The sequence below is a fragment of the Chionomys nivalis genome, chromosome 24 (assembly GCF_950005125.1).
Source record: "Chionomys nivalis chromosome 24, mChiNiv1.1, whole genome shotgun sequence".
In the NCBI taxonomy this organism is placed as follows: domain Eukaryota; kingdom Metazoa; phylum Chordata; class Mammalia; order Rodentia; family Cricetidae; genus Chionomys; species Chionomys nivalis.
The window spans coordinates 50329424-50349174 of NC_080109.1; the positions used below are offsets into that span (position 1 = coordinate 50329424).

At 39.2% G+C, this 19751-nt stretch overlaps 1 protein-coding gene across 2 annotated transcripts; it reads left to right on the plus strand.

Annotated features, from left to right (window-relative positions):
• Positions 1-860: 860 nt before the first annotated feature.
• LOC130865958 (kinesin-like protein KIFC1) lies at positions 861-3097 on the plus strand. Of its 2 annotated transcripts, XM_057757137.1 has the most exons (2): positions 916-2810; positions 2867-2986. In XM_057757137.1, the coding sequence occupies exons 1-2, from the start codon at positions 963-965 to the stop codon at positions 2984-2986; spliced, it is 1968 nt and encodes a 655-aa protein (XP_057613120.1). In that variant the 5' UTR covers positions 916-962. The 2 variants fall into 2 exon arrangements, with proteins under 2 accessions (XP_057613119.1, XP_057613120.1); XM_057757136.1 differs by having other exon boundaries at positions 861-3097.
• Positions 3098-19751: the final 16654 nt, after the last annotated feature.

Consider the following 19751-nt stretch of genomic DNA (forward strand, 5'->3'; position numbering starts at 1 on the left):
AAAGAATTAAACTGTGGATTTAAAACTGTGGGTTTGCTTTATAAAAATAAACTAGGATCCCATGTCATTACAACATATATGAACTACAGTGTCTGACCTTATGAAAAATCTATATTTACACTAAAACATACAACACACACATATACCAAAAAGGAAAAGCAAAAACAAGCAAATAGCAGAAGAAAGTAAAGTATAAATTCATGATATTTCAGATTTTGATTTATTAGAAGGTATTTAAAGTATTTAAATTATTTAACATGGTACAAGAAAAAATGCCTATAATGTGTGAGAGAAACAAATTTCTGCAAGAAAATTGATCTTTAAAAATTTGCAAAGATCAAATAAAAGATGCAATGCCTAATGTTTTAAAGAATATATGTAAAAGCAGGATGTAAACTTATAAAGAAGGAGTTGACAGAAATCCAACATGATAACATAAAAGAGAGGAAAAATGTTTAAAATTCAGTAGTGCTTTTTTTTAAAAAAGCAACAAAATGCATGGGGTGACAGAGAAACCATTGATATTAGAGTCTTAGATAGAGAGTTAGAAAACATGAGGTTCAAACTTCTTTTCAGTTTGGTGTGAGGTATAAGTCTGCAAAGATTTCAGAAAATTCCAAGTAGAATAAGTTCCAGAAAATGCATCCAAATGTATACTTTAAATTGACAAAACAAATACAAGGTAAAGCCCTGAAAGTAAAGAAAAATGATACTTTGAAGCAAAAACTCAATGTTGAATTTTCATTCAAGAACTGAGAGACAGAGACAGCTAGCCATGTGCATGCGATAACTCAAAGACACAGAAATAAGGACATCTGAAACAGCCGTTAAGAAAGCAGCCCTTGCCGGTTGCAGGCCCCTTTGTCGCTCGGGCTGCGTCCCACGAGCCCGTGAGAGGACGCGGGTCCCGGGGCGCCGTCCCCCTGTTCTCTTCCTTTGCATCCCGTCCTGTGCGGACCGCAATGAACATGCAGGCGCAGAGACCCCCTTTGTTGGAAGTGAAGAGGAACTTCGAGCTGAAGACAACCCTGGTCAAGGCCTCCTCCCGACTGCCCCTTCCAGGAAGCAAACTCAAAGGGGGTCCTGACCAGATGGAGGATGCCTTGGAACCTGCAAAGAAACGGACACGAGGCCTGGGTGCAGTGACTAAAATTGACACATCCCGCCCCAGAGGACCAGTGCTCAGCACGGTGTCACAGACACAGGGCCCTACTGCAGCTCAGAAAGGCCCTAAGAAGACAGGACCTCGTGGTTATGCTACTGTTGCTTCAGTGCTGAAGAACCCGAAGGCCGCTCCTGCTGCTCCTGCCGCTCCTGCCCAGAAGCCTGGCACATCAGCTGCCCCAATGGTGGCAGGGAAGAGACCCGGTAAACGTCCTGCCTGGGACTTGAAGGGCCAGCTGTGTGACCTCAATGAAGAGCTGAAACGCTATCGGGAGAAGACTCAGAAGCTGGACCAGGAGAACCAGGGGCTTCGGGAGCAACTCAAAGAAGCCCAAGAGCAGGCCACAGTGCTGGAGACAGAGCAGAACACCCTGGCAAGGGAGCTGGCCAGTGTTCGGACCCAGGCTGAGCAGAGCCAGCAGAAGCTAGAGACTCTGTGTGCCCGTGTGTTGGAGCTGGAGGAATGCCTGGGTACCAAGGAGAGATTGGTTCAGGAGCTCCAGAAAGAAAAACTGGAGTTGCAGGAGGAACAGAAGGCACTGGCCACCCGCCTGGAGGAGCAAGAGAAGAGGTTACAGGCCTCAGAAACCGCTCTGTCAAGCAGCGAAGCAGAGGTGGTGTCTCTGCGGCAGAAGACCGCAGCCCAGGTGACCTTATTGGCTGAACAAGGAGACCGGCTGCATGGCCTGGAGATGGAGCGCTGTCGACTCCACAACCAGTTGCAGGAACTCAAGGGCAATATCCGGGTATTCTGCCGGGTGCGCCCTGTCCTTGCAGGGGAGCCCACTCCATCCCCTGGCTTCCTCCTATTTCCCCATGGCCCTGCTGGACCCTCTGATCCCCCTACCCACCTTAGCGTCTCATGGTCTGATGATCGACGTGCCACCCTGACTGGGGCACCAGCACCCACTACCCGCCATGATTTCTCCTTTGATCGGGTATTCCCACCAGGAAGCAAGCAGGAGGAAGTATTTGAGGAGATCTCCATGCTTGTCCAGTCAGCACTGGATGGTTACCCTGTGTGTATCTTTGCCTATGGACAGACAGGCAGTGGCAAGACCTTCACTATGGAGGGTGGGCCTGGGGGAGACCCCCAACTGGAGGGGCTGATCCCTCGGGCCCTGCGGCATCTATTCTCCGTGGCCCAGGAGATGGGTGGCCAGGGCTGGACATACAGTTTTGTGGCAAGTTACGTAGAGATCTACAATGAGACGGTCCGAGACCTGCTAGCCACTGGGACCCGGAAGGGGCAAGGGGGCGAGTGTGAGATTCGTCGAGCAGGTCCAGGGAGTGAGGAGCTCACCGTCACCAATGCACGCTATGTCCCTGTTTCCTGTGAAAAAGAGGTGGAGGCTCTGCTCCATTTGGCCCGCCAGAATCGGGCTGTGGCCCGCACTGCCCAGAATGAGAGATCGTCACGCAGTCACAGTGTGTTCCAGCTGCAGATTTCTGGAGAGCATGCTGCTCGGGGCCTGCAGTATGGCGCTCCCCTCAACCTTATAGACCTTGCTGGGAGTGAGCGGCTAGACCCTGGCTTAGCCCTAGGCCCTGGGGAGCGTGACCGTCTTCGGGAAACACAGGCTATCAACAGCAGTCTGTCTACACTGGGACTGGTCATAATGGCTCTGAGCAATAAGGAGTCTCACGTACCTTACCGAAACAGCAAGCTTACCTACCTGCTGCAGAACTCGCTGGGTGGCAGTGCCAAAATGCTCATGTTTGTGAACATTTCCCCTTTGGAAGAGAATGTCTCCGAGTCTCTCAATTCACTGCGCTTTGCCTCCAAGGTGAACCAGTGTGTTATTGGTACCGCTCAGGTTAATAAGAAATGAAGCTGGAGCCAGCACCTGATTCCTGAGCAAGCGAGTGTGCATGTGTCTGTGTTTTGGTGTGTGTGTACCTGGTGGGTGTGTGTGTGAAAGATGCTTTTATTTGGTGGACAACGTGATGTACCTAACTATCAAATAAAGACAATTTGTTGCAGGCTTTAAAAAAAAAAAAAGAAAGAAAGAAAGAAAGAAAGAAAGAAAGAAAGAAAGAAAGAAAGAAAGAAAGAAAGAAAGAAAGCAAGCAGCCCTTTATAGAGGGTGTTTTATAAGCTTCTGGAATAAAATTGTCCTCAACAAATTTACTAAGTTGTGAGCCCTGTTTGCAACAATACTAACTAGCTGTTGTGAAAATGGCAATTCTGTCATGGAGATAACCAACCACTTTCTGATTGGATTTGATGTCTTTCGTGTAGGAAGGAATTCTCATCCGGGAGTATAAATCCAATCAAATGTTCGTGACTTGGTAAGTCACAAGCCCTACTGGGAAGATATTGCTGTTGATTTGAAAAATGTATGAAATGTGATTGTCAAATTGTCTTCTAAATAACTGTTTATGCCCCTATAATAGAGTTGCTGTCAGCTTTGGAAATGGAATGTCCTTCTTACAATGGTCAACAGTAACTGAGGGAACTCTGAACTGGTCAAACTGCTGTGAATAGGTGACTTTTGAAAGCTCAGCCATAAGTTAGACATATAGATCATCCCTCCAGGGTTCAAGTAGCATTTTAGAAGTAGAAACAACGTAAGGTACGACAAAAGTAGCTGGAGCATGGTAGAATGCTGGTTTCTGGGCTTAATATGCCTAATTGTACTTTTGAACATTTTAGTGGTTAGTGATAGAAGAAGAGATTTTTTTTTATTGATGTAGCCACTGGTAAGAATCCTATGCCTCTGTAAGCAGTGTTAAGGAAATCCATTAGGTCACAAAAATAGTCATGAATGTAAAAAGAGAGTTAGTGGGAAATAGGAAGGAAATTGGTGGGGACAAAAGAAAGAGGGAATATGAAGGAAATTGATTATGTACACATGTAAAAATTCCACAGTGAAGCCTTCCCTTTTGTCTGTGCTGATTCAAAACAAAAAACAGATGTGGAATGTGTAAAAATAAAAACCAAAAAAGGGGCTGGGAAGATGACTCAGTAGTTAAGAGTACTGTCTTTTCTTCTAGTAAATCTAGGTTGGATTCCCAGCTCCTACATGGCAGATCACAACTGTCTGTAACTCCAGTCCTAGGGATCTGACACCTTCTGGCCTCTGTAGGCACTGCACACATGTGATACACAGACATTCATTCAAGCAAACATTCATATACAAAAAAATAAACAAAATCTCATTAAAGGAAGCCAGAAGTGCAAATGCACTCATTTAATAGAACCATAGAAAGAAAAATAAGAAAATATTAAACAATGAGACAGTTCAATGTTGCCAACATTAGACATATAAAGTATAAGTGAAAATCCTACTGTGAATATAGACCAGAGTGTAGAAGGTTACATTTCTGAGCATGAATCGAGTTCATATGTGAGCGTACACAAACTGTTTCTTCTCTCACAAACTATCTTGTTCTCCTTAACCACACAAACTCATCTGTTTAGTGGTGTCATGTCTCCATAGCTCTGACCATCGAAAGCATAATATACCTGTTTAACTGAAGCACTTTTAAAATATTTATATAATTTTAAAAAACTACAGTTGGAAAAGTATATTTAATTTATACAAATATTTATAGACAAGAGTATTTATTGGACTTTTCTATATCCATATATTTTTAGACATAACGTTAATGACAAAACTATAGGTGTGAATAATGGTGTTGGGAAGTTAACAAAATGGCATGAGGCAGTTGCCAAAAATCACCCATCACAGTTAATAAAAGATTTAATATTTATTATGTGTGATGTTTTAAAATATTTTTCCATCAACATTGTCAGAATTATGCTGAAGAAAAAAAAAAACAGAAAAATGTGGAAATATTCACATAACTGCCTCTTGGCTGGAAAATTAGTTTGCTTTATATTTGCTGATTTTGTCTTCTTTGTGGACAATTTCAGATATTTCACTAGAGGCATTAATATTTCATAGCTTAAATGGAAAAAAGGAAAAGAAGAAAGCTGGGGAACAAATCATCACAGCTCCCGATGAGCTCAGACTGCACAGCTATATGCTGCAGCTGAAGAGAACAGGATAAAACTGTAATAACAAGTCAGGACAGGGACTTGGGTCACTCGAAAGGCAGGATTTTTTGCTAGTAGCACTAGAGTCATGATGCTGGCTATGAAGAGAAATTAGAAGCTAGCAAAGACATGTTGGAGGAATGTGTACCAAAGAAAATCAGATGAACTGATTGGAGAACCAAGCAAGAAAGGTGATCACATGTTCACACGAAAGGTCAGAAATCAGGATGATTAAAAACAGTCATGGAAGTGGGCTTTAATAGAAACTTCCCTGGCCAACAAGCTTTGATCCTGCTCTAAGAAAGGAATATACCTGAGGAGCTGCCAGCTCGGAGCCCATAGAATACAGCTGCCAGGCTGGCAAACCCAGAAAGAAATGGGTAATAGCCAGGAAGAGATTGTTATAATTCCCTGCGTAGTTGTGCTAGAAAGGAATGGAGAGCAAAAAAGCAAGCATAAATAAGGTAAAGGGAAATAAGTCAACTGAATAGGCAAGTCCCACCAAAATTCATGTATTGAAATTCTAACCTCGTGTGATGGTATTGGAACATGTGACCCTGAAGAAAGAGCTCCCATAAATGGAATTAGAGACTAAATAAAGAGAGAGACACTTCTTCCTCCATGAGGGTTTATATGGTAAGAACCTGGAGTTATATGGAAAATCCTCACCAGACAACTAATCAGACCTTCACCTTGGTCTTCCCATTCTCCACAAGCTATCAGAACAAATATATTGGACAAGGGGCTGCTTGTTTGTGCCTGGCTATCTTAGACCTGAAATAATCACACAGAAACTGTATTAATTAAATCACTGCTTGGTCCATTAGCTCTAGCTTCTTATTAGCTAACTTTTACATCTTAATTTACCCATCTCCATTAATTTGTGCATCACCACGAGGTCATGGTCTACCAACAAAGTTTCAGCACATCCATCTCTGGCAGTGGCTTCATGGCATCTCCGTGACTCTGCCCTTCTTCCTCCCAGAATTAACCCTAGCTTTCCCTGCCTACTTAAGTTCTGCCTTGCTATAGGTCCAAAGCAGTTTCTTTATTCATTAATAGTAATCACAGCCACAGTGGGGACTCCCACATCACTTCCCCTTTTCTGTTTAAATGAAAAAGAAGATTTTATCTTTAACATAGTAAAATTACATATAACAAAACAGGTATCAAGCAAAAATTACAATTACAATATTTATACCTACTTTATCTTTAATCATAACTAAGGAAAACTAGAACTATAAATTCTTCAACTTCATCAAAGACTCCAGAAGGATATAATATTACCTAAGTAAACACGAAGTGCATTGTAAGCAACTTCTAAAACTCTAGAAATGACAGAGACATCTCATTGCCTGGACAGTCACCTATTTTTTTTTCTGTACTATTGGGGCATTCATCTTCACCCTACAAGCCCATTGTATCCAGCAAATTTTTTCATGAAGCATAAAATTTCAAAGACAGTTCCACCTCTATAAATATATGCTGTTTATAAATGACATAGTATATACTATTTGATTGGAGTTGCTCAGTGACAGAGAACTATAATCTCACATATTTTCTCAATAAAGAAAACCGACCAGTACACAAGGTAATCTACAGAGCAGCTTATACATAAGCATATGCCCTTTAATTTGAGACAAATTATATTTACCCATAATTACATGTATTCAACAAAATGCTCAAGAATTTTCTTTTTTGTCCCCTGGGAAAAAAACACCCTAGACCCTTTTCCATTATGAAAAGACATAGTTGTCTGTTCTATTTTCCATCGTATAAATCATTAAAACACATTCATTTATTTTCTTGCTGACATTCCATTCTAGAAATTTAAGCAGCTAGAATTTGCCCACAGCTCCTGGCCTATTTAAAACAAAACAAAATAAACAAACAAAAAAAAACTGTTAGTGGCATATTCTTTGGATGCCTCATGATTACACAACTGGAAAATTTGCAATCTATGATTGAGCTAGAACTAATGTGAAGTGAAAGGGAGATTAGAGGTGTTTCCCATGTCTGCACAGCTTTTAACAAATACAAAGGAACATCCATACAACTGCACCACGACTGTAAATTACTGTCAGCATTAATAACATAATAAAGTTCCTGTGCCAGCTTTGGTCATTTAGAGTTTTTCTCAAGCAAGTGTATTATTGGTTATACTCAGTTCATTTTTAATTAACTACATCTCTGTTCTAATGCTGCTGGAATTGACCTTGCATGTCCGCAGAGGTAATAAGATAAAGGTGAATGAAGTAATTGAATAGTGTAACAAAGTCTAATTATATACCATACCCCCATTCACCTTAATTTCAGTGGAAACTGGATGGAATTCAAAGAGCAGCAGAGTGAAAATGGATAAAGACTCTTTTATGGGGCACATAGGCAGCTTTCAGAATCTGCTGCTGCTGGATATTTCTCAGGCTACCATTTAGTAAGGTTTCCAGACAGGAGTAAGAGAGGCATCTGTGGCTACACTAGCTGGATGTAAATTTATAGGCACTCTCAATCCTCATGCTGGTAGCCATAAAATCATCACCAGCTGGTACTGGGATAGAAACCCTCTCCCACTGACTAACTAGCCAGCTGCACAACTTGGTTTTGTTGCTGTTGAAAGGTATAAGAATCCAGAAAGCATTTGGTGTTGGTCTTTGCAAGGATGAAGTCCAGCAAAGAGACTCCTGGCAATATGTGGGTTGTAGCCCCATCCCTACCTACTTCCTATATCTGTTTTTGATCAGATATTATTTCTTCCATCCTGATACAACATAGTGATTCATCCTAACTACATTTTGTTTGATGTCACCCCTGACTTAATGCACACTTTATTGTTCAGAAATGCAACTAATCGTGCAGGGATGCAAAACTACCTTTCATTTTCAAGATGGCAAGTCTCCAGTGTTCCCTTTTAAAGTGACCACAATGGCCAAAGCAGACATCTGTTCATTGTGCTAATAGGATGCAGGGCAGGCCTATTCGTCAACCTCCTCCTTGATATCTGGGTTCTTTAAATTCATTGGACAGATTCAGGCCATATTCAGGTCTTACAAAAGACTTTAGGAAGGGGATTGACCCTTCTGTTATCACTGGTGACATAATGTGTCATTCTTTCAGTGGACCTAAACACAGTAAACACATGTGTACAGACGCAAAATATCTACCTCTGAGGTCCCAGCTGCAAGCTGACAGAATAATAAGTGATTTTTTTCTTCTCTCTCCTAAGCATTAGAAGCAATGTGTATGCAGATTTACTCCAAATAAATAGTATGTTTTCACATTAAGGTTAAAGAGTTCTTGAATAAAGTAGTAAATATCTAATTAAAACAGAGACTCACACATACCCAAAGTTTCCAAGGAATTGAAATTGGCAAACAACAAGCTGGTTATTTTTAGTTCATTCTATAGTTAAATTCCAAGTTGGAAGGTGTCATTTTGAAAAAAATCTAACAAAGTGATAGCACAATAATGTGAAACAGAGAACATGATGCCATCAAAGTACGAACCTGCCCTCCCCTCCCAATGTCACGTTGGGTCAGCACTGAGTCCTCCATGCTGCTCTCCCCTCCTCATGGCATGTTCCGTCAGTACAGAGTCCTCCCTACTGCTCTTCCTCCCAATGTCACATTCAGTCAGCACCGAGTTTTCCATGCTGCTCTCCCTCCCAATGTCACGTTGGGTCAGCACCGAGTCTTCCATGCTGCTCTCCCCTCCTGATGTCATGTTCCGTCAGTACAGAGTCCTCCATGCTGCTCTTCCTCTCAATGTCTCGTTCAGTCAGTACAGAGTCTTCCATGCTGCTCCCCCTCCCAATGTCACGTTCAGTCAGCACAGAGTCCTCCATGCTGCTCTCCCTCCCAATGTCACATGGGTCAGCACAGAGTCCTCCATGCTGCTCTCCCTCTCAGAGAGACATTATTTCCAGAGGAGACATTATTCCTAGGAATCCCTTCTCTGTAATCCCTTCTCAGATTTCCTATTCTACCACAATTAAAACATTTGGTATTTTTATGTCTTCTTTTACCCTACCTGGGTGGGAAATTGATTATCCTACCCAAGCTTCAGTACCATAGTCAAGTGTCTTGACATTCAGAATATGCAAGACCCATTTATCCATGGGTGCTGATCTGATCTTTAAAGGCCCAAGGATCCCTTTTGCATTCTATGTTGGCATTCTCATAAGTGAAATATTCAAGTATTATACGTCTAGCTTCTGGGTCAGTTACCCCTATTTGTACAGCCTTAGTTAGTCTTTGTAAAATGTCACTAAGAGTTTCTTTCTGACACTGTTTAAACCAAAGATATGATTCAAGTCTTTCTTGGTACGCAAATCCTGTCCCAAGCCTTTAAAGCTGCTGTGCTATAAAGGGACAAGGTGTGGTCATCATGAAGAGCTTCATTCTGAGGATCAGAGTAAAGTCCTTCACCTCGAATTTGATCAAAGAAAATCTCAAGTCCTTTTGCTTTTTCCTGTTTCTCTAAAATTCTAGCTTCTTCCTAAACAAAGATCCTCCAAGGTAACTCTGTTCCACTTTCTAGGAAGGAGTCCAGGTCTAGCTTCTTATTGAATAACTCTTACATTAATTTGACCTATTTCTATTAATCTGTATATCACTGGGTGCAGCCAGCCGCCAGGTCAGACATGCTGAATCTTTCCCGGTAAGACTAGTGCTACACAGATTATTAGAGATGGGTTGATCGGGATATGAGAATTAGCCAGTAAGGGCTAGAGCTAATGGGCCAAGCAGTGTTTAAAAGAATACAGTTTGTGTGTCGTTATTTTGGGGAATAAGATAGCCAGGCGACCAGGAGCTGGGACGGCAGGAACACAGCCCACAGCTCCCACTACAACCATGTGGCAGTGGCTTACTGGCAAAGATTTGACATGTCTGACTCTAGCAGCTCCATGGCATCTCTTTGACTCTGCATTCTTCCTCACAGCATTCAGTTCTGTCTTCCCCGGCTACCTACATTCTGCCATATCAACAGGCCAAGGCAGTTTCTTTATTTATTAATGGTAATCATAGCATACAGAGGGGATTCCCACATCAATTTACCATCACAATGTATAAATTTATAAATTTTTACCTACATTAAATGTGTTTATATCCTCTCTGTCTCTCTGTCTCTCTGTCTCTCCGTCTCTCCGTCTCTCTCTCTCTCTCTCTCTCTCTCTCTCTCTCTCTCTCTCTCTTGTTTTGGAAGACAGGGTTTCTTTCTGTAGCTTTGGTTATCCTGGAGCTAGCTCTGCAGACCACGCTGGCCTCCAACTCAGAGATTTTCTTGGCTCTCCTTTTCTAATGCTGGGATCAAAGGTCTATGTTACCACTGCCTGGCTCATGATTTTTTTCTTAATTGTGCTTACTTCTTCAACAGATAAATAGCATTGTTTAGATACAATGTGAACTTTTCTACCTTTGGGATGCGAAAGGCTGTTTACAAAAGTAAATCAATAATTAAGCGTGGAATGAAAGGACTAATTTGATTCTATAAACAAACATCTACTAAATGTCATAATAGATTATATTTATGTCTTTACAGACAGATGGACAGATTTTAATATACACATATTAAATGTCATGTAAATTTTAAAAAACTAGGAAATGAAATAAGTATGTATTTAAATTGTTAGAGATCTTGCCTGGTGTCTTAGTAAGGGTGTCTTCTCTTGCTGCGAAGAGACACCATGACTGTGCCAAGTCTCATAAAGAAAAGTACTTAATTGGAATTGTCTTACAGTCCCAAAATTTAGTCCATTTATCATGATGCTGGAAAGTAAAGTGGCATTCAGGAAGACCTGGTGCTGTAGAAGGAGCTGAGGGTTCTACATATGGATCAGCAGCAACAGAAAGAAAGAATGAACCACTAAGCTTGGCTTGAGCTTATGAAACCTAATAGTCTACCCCTCAGTGACACATTTCCTCCAACAAGGCTACAGCCCCAATAATGCCATTTGTTATGAGTTTATTCATGACATTTTCATCCAGACCACCACACCTGAAATACAGGGATTCTGAGCTCAAGTCCCAGAATTGCATCAACCTGAAATGATGGTGCCTGAACCATCAGAACATGGAAGGTGGATGTCAGATGATCAGACACTCAAGGATATCCTTGGCTATTTAAAAAGTACATATCCTAACAATTGCTCTCTCTCTCTCTCTCTCTCTCTCTCTCTCTCTCTCTCTCAACACTGGCTAGCTTTCATAATTCCAGAAGATGCTATGCATGCTGCTCTGAACCTATGAAAAACAATACCAACCTGTCAGGCAAATATGATCACCATTGGTGCAATAGTGGCATGACTACTATGTGGACAATCACATGACTACTATGTCACACAAACTGTTAGCTAAGATTTGATGCCTGTTCTATAAGAGGGAATTAATTCCTTGTATTATAAATCCAACTAAACATCAATGGCTCAACAGCTCATGGTGAAAAACTTGTAAAAGATACATTGTCAAACTATCTTCCAAATAGTTATTTTTATGCCTATAGATAAATGATACTTTCTGCTTCTCTTTACTGTGAATGACAGTGAATGCAAAGACTGAAATCTATTCAAGGTTCTGAGAATAAGGAACAGTTGAATGATTTGTCCTAAACACTACACATATCTCATAACTCAGGCTCTGGTAACATGGTGGAAGATGTGTGCATAAAAAATGTAGGAGCTGGATGAAAAAGATAAGTCTTTTAAATGTTATCTTTTGGCATGGCACAACAATTGTAGTTCTGAACTCAGGACCAGCACAAAACCGGGTTTGTCAATAGGCAGTCATAAATAGGGAAGGCACTAATTGGCCAAATTTCACACTTCTGGTCTATTAGTTACTGATGGATTCTAGAGGAGGGTGACTTTTGACACATACTGATAATCCTGTTGCACTCCATTATGTCACCATGCCAGTCATTAATGGAACATAAAACAAATAAACAAGAATGTGATAAAGGGATTTGTAGAAGGAAAAGAGAGTTGACAAAGATGAAATGGAGTTAAGAAAATAGGATAGCAAATGTGATTAAATGGCTTTATATACCTGAGTAAAATTATCAAAGGATGATTTTAATAATACAAAACATATACATCACAATGCTACATAAATGATATAAAAATATGGCATTGGCTTTTTACAGGAACATTCAGACATCCACAGCCTACAACAATGGAGTGATTCTCAGAGTAAGGCATGGAATAGGTTAATTAATGTTAATTAATTCTTCATCTATGCTTCTTAAGGTGTTACAGGTCTGTAATTCAAGCTTCAAGCAAGCCTGAAGCAGGAAGAACACAGATTTAGGTATTCCTGGTCAACTTACTGCATCTATTTTGTATTTCATTTTTTTCTGTTGCTCAACATCTAGGCTGATTGGATATTTGGAGTAAAACCAAGCAGTAGAGCACCTAATATATATATGCAGTATTTTAGAAATATGGAACATTTAAAAAAGGATAGAGGCTTCAAGTAAAACTTTAAAATACTCTTATGTTTCTGTTGCAGAGATCTTTATGTAGACAATACACAGAAAGCACTAGCAGTGAAATGAATTCATAAATAATAGATAAGTAAGCTCTTAAATTAGAATCAATATAACACAAAGTATATAATAAAAAGTCACAAACTGAAAGAAAAGTTCTGCAATATCAGAAAACAATAAAAGGAAAAATAACTAAAAAGAAAAGATGTAAGTAAAAAAAACTAATTTCCATTGTAGAAACCCTCAATGATCAGTTTTGCATTAGTTTTTTAGTCACTATGTAATTGCCCTTACCAGCTGAGCAAGGCCTACACCTTGAAATCACAGCACATTACTGACAGGGTAGAGCAACAGAACTCAAACTTTCCTGTGGAAAGAATTTTTTCATTCCTCTGCAAAGAACAGTTTAATAAGATAAGTTGATTGATAATTCCCTTGAGCTACCTGACAAAAGCTCCAGATCTTTATATGAACTTGGGGGAAAATGCTGGCACAGGCAACATAAAAACACGTGACTATGACCAATCATTGCAGTATTATGGTCATAGATAAAAAGTACAGTGAAGAGGATGAATAAATTATTTTATCTTCATGAAGGAAATAGTATTTCACAAAGAAACTGGAAAGTGCTATGAGTAAACATAGGTACAAGTACAAGCATAATATTAAACAAATATAGCTTCATTTACTTCAAAATTTAGAACATATTTACTAAAATTGTAAATTTTCTGAGTTCATGTGTTACTGGGAATTATCATAAACTATATGTATATGTTGTAATGCTAGACATCAAATGCAGGACATATCATGACAATGAGAAGAGTTAACATATTATCACAAGTTTAGATGGAAAGTTGAGTTATACAATCAAGAAACTGAACTTTCTACTACAAATTTAAAGAAAAATTACTAATCGTGATTAATGCATAATACAATACTAAGAATATTACAATATGACCAAGATTGTTATTTTTTTTAATATATGCAGCTTCTTTCTCAGTATCAGGGATAATACGTTTTATCCTTTGTTCTATGGCTATTTAACAAAACTCAACTCTCATCAGCTTTTTATAAGAACATACAGATGTTTGTATAATGTTACCACAAAAGCAAAGTAAGGAATGCATTCATATAGTACCATTCACAAATGTTTGTGGTTAAATATTTTGGTCTCATGGTTTAGGTAACAATAAACCTATTTCATTTTAAAATGTGTCTGGAGACATGGCTCAGCACTTAAAGAGTCTATATTACTCTTATAGAGGACCCAAGTTTGGCTCTAAGCCTCCTGATGCAAGTGCTCAGATCCACCTGGAATGACGTCTTCTAGAGCCACATAGGCATGTGCACACCTATGCACATACCCACACAAAATCACACAAGCATACCTGCAGTTACAAATAAAAGCAAATCTGAAAACTGTAACAATGAGAAATGACATTTCATCAACATCTATTTATCCCTTGAACCTTTCAATGAAAACAGCCACTTTACATTTGAAGAATTGCCTCTTCCCTGTGACTTCCTAACAGCAAATCTCTGCACGTATTTCAGCATGATGCCTATCATCCTGAGGATTCAGAATCATTCAATTATGTCAACAGAATGTCTTTCATATTTTTTAGTAAATTGTTTTTGCAAAGTTCTCAATTTTTTAATTTTTTTTATTAAAAATCTCTGTCTCCTCCCAGCCTCTTTTTTCCCTCCCCCTTCCCCCACTCCCCAGGCCCCTCCCCCTCCCTCTCCAGTCCTAAGAGCAGTCAGGGTTCCCTGCCCTATGAGCAGTCCAAGGTCCTCCCCCCTCCATCCAGGTTAGACAGCAGTTTTCAAGTCTTTTCCTCTTAGAGTCATGATGTATAAAAGGAAATGCCTCAAACTTCATTGGCAACAAATTAAAAGTTAAAATTTAAAAATCCATTTAGTCTTATTTATTTCTATCATAAGGAAGTATACAAATAACCGAATTAATGGGGTTTCACACACACACACACACACACACACACACACACACACACACACACATATATATATATATGTAAATTGATTTTCCAAAGGAAAAAAGTAAAAATAAAATCCTAACCTTGCACTTGAATATTTGGATTAGGATTACAGACTAGGTTTCTCTGAGTAAAAAAAAAAAAAAATAATGATAGTTAAAGGAAGGCTTGCTATCGGGAAAATATTGTTTTGAAATTCAAAACTTAAAAAAATGTAATAGAGACCAAGAAAGATTGATGCTTAAAACCCACCACAGTCATGTGATAAGCTTAGATCAAAGTCATGGATGAGCAGGCTGAGAAAGAAGTTGGTGATATGGCTCAGTTGGAAAAGGTGCTTACTTCCAAGCCTGATGACCTGAGTTTATATCCTGAGACCTGCATTGTGAAAATAGAGAATCAACTCCTGGAAGTTATTCTTTGACCTCCATATATGTATCATATCATGTACAATCCCCCCTCACACACACAAGAAAGAGTTAAATGAATGGATAAATTTAATTAAAATTTAAGATAAATAAATAAAAGGTAAGAAGAAAGAAATAACAGAGGGAAGTATTTCTCCTTCTAGGTTCACCAAAGTTTCTCATCAACACCTGTAGCAGATGCTGAGCAAAAGGAGTACAGGCAGCTTCCACAGATTGTGTCTCTTGCAACAGCGTTAGCTTCCCAGGTTCCCAGACTCTGCAGGGCAGTGTGCATGGATTCTTCAGTGTCTGGCTGCTGTGCTGTAGATAGCTTCCTTTGGGCTTCACTTCTGGAGTACATAGCAACACTCTCCTAGTCAGTTGGCTTCCTTTACTATGCTTCTTAGGTGGTGAAAAAAGTTAGAGGATGCTCGATGCCCAGTGCAGAGTCTGAAGCTCCCTGAGGCCACTGTCACACATGATTTCATTTCCAAGATTCATGGACCCTGAAATGAACCACTAAAACCTTTTAATCATTAGAAAGACTCGGAGACTAATGATTGATTAATGTATTAGCTATCACAGTATTGTTTTAATGATAGACTGAATATCCCTCCAAAATGTGTCTGTTAAAATTCTAATCCAGAGCTCCTGCTGCAGGGACTTCTGTGTTCCCCTCGACCCTGCCCTGCCCCCACGTTCACCCTTTTGTCTGCAGTGTCCTTGGACTACCAGGTATCCCTGTTTCAGTGCTGAGGAATTCCATCAAGATGGGTGAGTGTGTGCTATCCAGGGGCAGACTATCCCAGAAGAGAGCACAGCCCCCCCCCAGCTCCTGCTTCAGGGTCTTCTGTGTTCCACTCGACCCTGCCCTGCCCCCATGTTCACCCTTTTGTCTGTGGTGTCCTTGGACTATCAGGAGACTCTGTGAATGTGCTGAGGAATTCCATCCAGACAGACAGGAATAGTTCCTGCTCCTGCACTGAGGAGATTCACCCAGAGAGTCAGTCACAGCAAAGACTGGACCAAGACACCAAGACTCTCCTGGCTCCGTTTGAAGGAAGAGATGGGCAGGTGCCATTGCAAGAATTTTTCCAACAACCTGAAAGGCAACATGACATTTCTAGAATCCAGGGATCAAGAAACAAGAAGAATTGAATACCCTACTCCAGAAGAAATAGAAAAAAAATCGACATTAAATGGAATATTATGAAAATAATAGAGGAACTTAAACAGGAGGTGAAAAACTGCCTTAAATAAATGGAGATGACAAACAAAAAGGTAGAGGAAATGAATAAATCTCTCAAAGATTCCCAAGAAAACCAAGAAAAATGAGAAAAAGCAATCAAACAGGTAAGGGAAATAATTCAAGACTTGAAAAATGAAATGGAGGTAATGAAGAAAACACAAACTGAGGGAAGGCAGGATATGGAAAATCTGGGTAAACAAACAGGAACTACTGAGACAAGCATTACCAACAGACTACAAGAGATAGAAGAAAGAATCTCAGACACTGAAGATACTATAGAGGAAATAAGCTCACTGATTAAAGAGCAAAACAATCCACAAATTCTTAACACAAAACATCCAGGAAATTTGGGACACCATGGAAAGATCAAACCTAAGAATAATAGGGGTAGAAGAAGGAGAAGAATTACAGCTTAAAGGCCCAGAAAATATATTCAACAAAATTATAGAAGAAAACTTTCCCAGCCTAAAGAAGGATATTCCTATGAAGGTACAAGAAGCATACAGAACACAAAATAGACTGAATCCAAAAAAGCATCCCCTTGTCATATAATAATCAAAACATGCAGAATAAAGAACAAATATTAAGAGCTACAAAGGAAAAAGGTAAAGTAACATATAAAAGGAAACCTATCAGAATTACACATGACTTAATGGAAACCATGAAAGCCAAAAAGTCTTGGATAGATATGCTGCAGAAACTAAGAAACCATGGATGCAAGCCCAGACTACTATACCCAGGAAAGCTTGCATTCACCATCAATGGAGAAAACAAGATATTCCAGGACAAAAACAGATTTAAAAAATACATTGCCACAAACCCAGCCTTACAGAAAATACTAGAGGGAAAATCACAAACCAAGGAAGCCAACAACACCCATAATAACACAAGCATCTGACAACCATTCCCCAGCATAACTCAAAGAAAGAAAATACACACACTCTACTACCAGAAAGATAACCGGAGTTAACAACCATTGATCATTAATATCACTTAATATCAATGAACTCAATTCACCTATAAAAAGGCACAGGTTAAGAGAATGGATACGAAATCAAGAACCAACATTCTGCTATTTACAAGAAACACACCTCAAACTCAAAGACAGACACTACCTCAGAGTAAAGGGTGGGGAAAAGGTTTTCCAATCAAATGGTCAAAAGAAACAAGTGGGTATGGCTATACTAATATCTAACAAAATTGATTTCAAACTAAAATCAATCAGAAGAGATGGAGAAGGACATTTTATACTCATAACAGGAAAAATTCATCACAAAGAAGTCTCTATCCTGAATATCTACGCCCTAATATAAAAGCACCAACATATGTAAAAGAAACATGACTAGAACTCAAAGCATACAGAAAACCCTACACTCTAATAGTAGGAGATTTCAACAATCCTCTCTCACCAATGGACAGGTCAACCAGACAGAAACTTAACAGAGAAATAAGAGAACTATCAGATGTAATGAACCAAATGGACTTAACAGACATCTATAGAACATTCAACCCAAACAGAAAAGAATATACCTTCTTTTCAGCATTGAATGGAACCTTCTCAAAAATTGATCATATAATTGGTAACAAAGCAAACATTGATAGATACAAAGAAATTGTAGTAACCACCTGTGTCTTATGGGATCACCATGGAATGAAGTTGAAATTTAACAACAATTCTACCTCCAGAAAGCCTACAAACTCATGAAAACTTAACAGTCAACTACTGAACCACCACTGGGTCAAGGAAGAAATAAAGAAAGGAATTAATGTCTTCCTTGAATTCAAAGAAAATAAAGACACATCATACCCAAACCAATGGGACACTATGAAAGCAGTGCTAAGAAGAAAGTTCATAGCACTAAGTGCCCACATTTGAAAAAAAATGGAAAAAGCTCACATTAGAGACTTAACTGCACAGCTGAAAGCTCTAGAAAAAAAAAAGAAGCAGACTCACCCAGAGGAAAAAATCAAACTGAGGGCTGAAATCAACAAAATAGAAACACAGAAAACAATCCAAAGGATAAATGAAACAAAGAGCTGGTTCTTTGAAAAAAGCAAATCAACAAGATTGGTAAACCCCTATCCAACTAATCAAAGGGCAGAGAGAAAACATACAAATTAACAAGATCAGAAATTAAAAGGGGGACATAACAACAGGCACTGAGGAAATTCAGAGAATCTTTAGGTCTTACTACAAAAGGCTGTATGCCACAAAGTTAGAAAATATAAAAGAAATAGACTGTTTTTTAGATAAGTACTACATTAAAAAATTGAATCAAAGCCGGGCGGTGGTGGCACACGCCTTTAATCCCAGCACTCGGGAGGCAGAGGCAGGCGGATCTCTGTGAATTCGAGACCAGCCTGGTCTACAAGAGCTAGTTCCAGGACAGGCTCCAAAACCACAGAGAAACCCTGTCTCAAAAAACCAAAAAAAAAAAAGAAAATTAAATCAAGACCAGTTGAATAATTTAAATAAATGAATAAGTTGTGAGGAAATAGAAGCTGTCATAAAAAAGGCCCAAACAAAAAACGTCCAGGACTAGTTGGTTTTAATGCAGCATTCTACCAGAACTTCCAAGAAGAGGTGATACCTATACTCCTTTATGCGTTTCACATAATGTAAACAGAGGAGTCATTGCCAAACTCTTTTTATGAAGCTACAGTTACCCTGATACCAAAACCACATAAAGACTCAACCAAGAAAGAAAATTACAGACCAAACTTGTTCATGAACATTGGTGCAAAAATTCTCAATAAAATACTGGCCAACCGAATCCAAGAACACATCAAAAAAAATTATCCATTATTATCAAGTAGGCTTCATCCCAGAGTTGCAGGGATGGTTCAACATATGAAAATCTATCAATGTAATTCATCATATAAATAAACTGAAAGAAAAAGACATATGATCATTTCATTATATGTTGAAAAATAATTTGACAAAATTCAACACCCCTTTATGATAAAGGTCTTAGAGAGATTAGGGATACAAGGATCATATATAAATATAATAAAAAAAATATACAGCAAGCCAACAGCTAACATCAAATTAAATGGAGAGAAACTCAAAGCCATTCCATTAAAATCAGGAATAAAACAATGCTGTCCACTCTCTTCATATCTCTTCAACGTAGTACTTGAAGCTCTAGCAATAGCAATAAGACAACATAAGGAGATCAAGGGGATTCAAATTGGAAAGGAAGAAGTTAAACTTTCATTATTTGCAGATGATATGATAGTGTACATCAGTGATCCTGAAAACTCCACCAAAGAACCCCTTCAGCTGATAAATACCTTCAGTAATGTGGCAGGATATAAGACCAACTCCAAAAAATCAGTTGCCCTCCTATACACAAAGGACAAAGACACCAGAGAGGGAAATCAGAGAAACATCACCTTTCACAATAGCCAAAAATAGCATAAAGTATCTTGGGGTAACACTAACCAAGAAA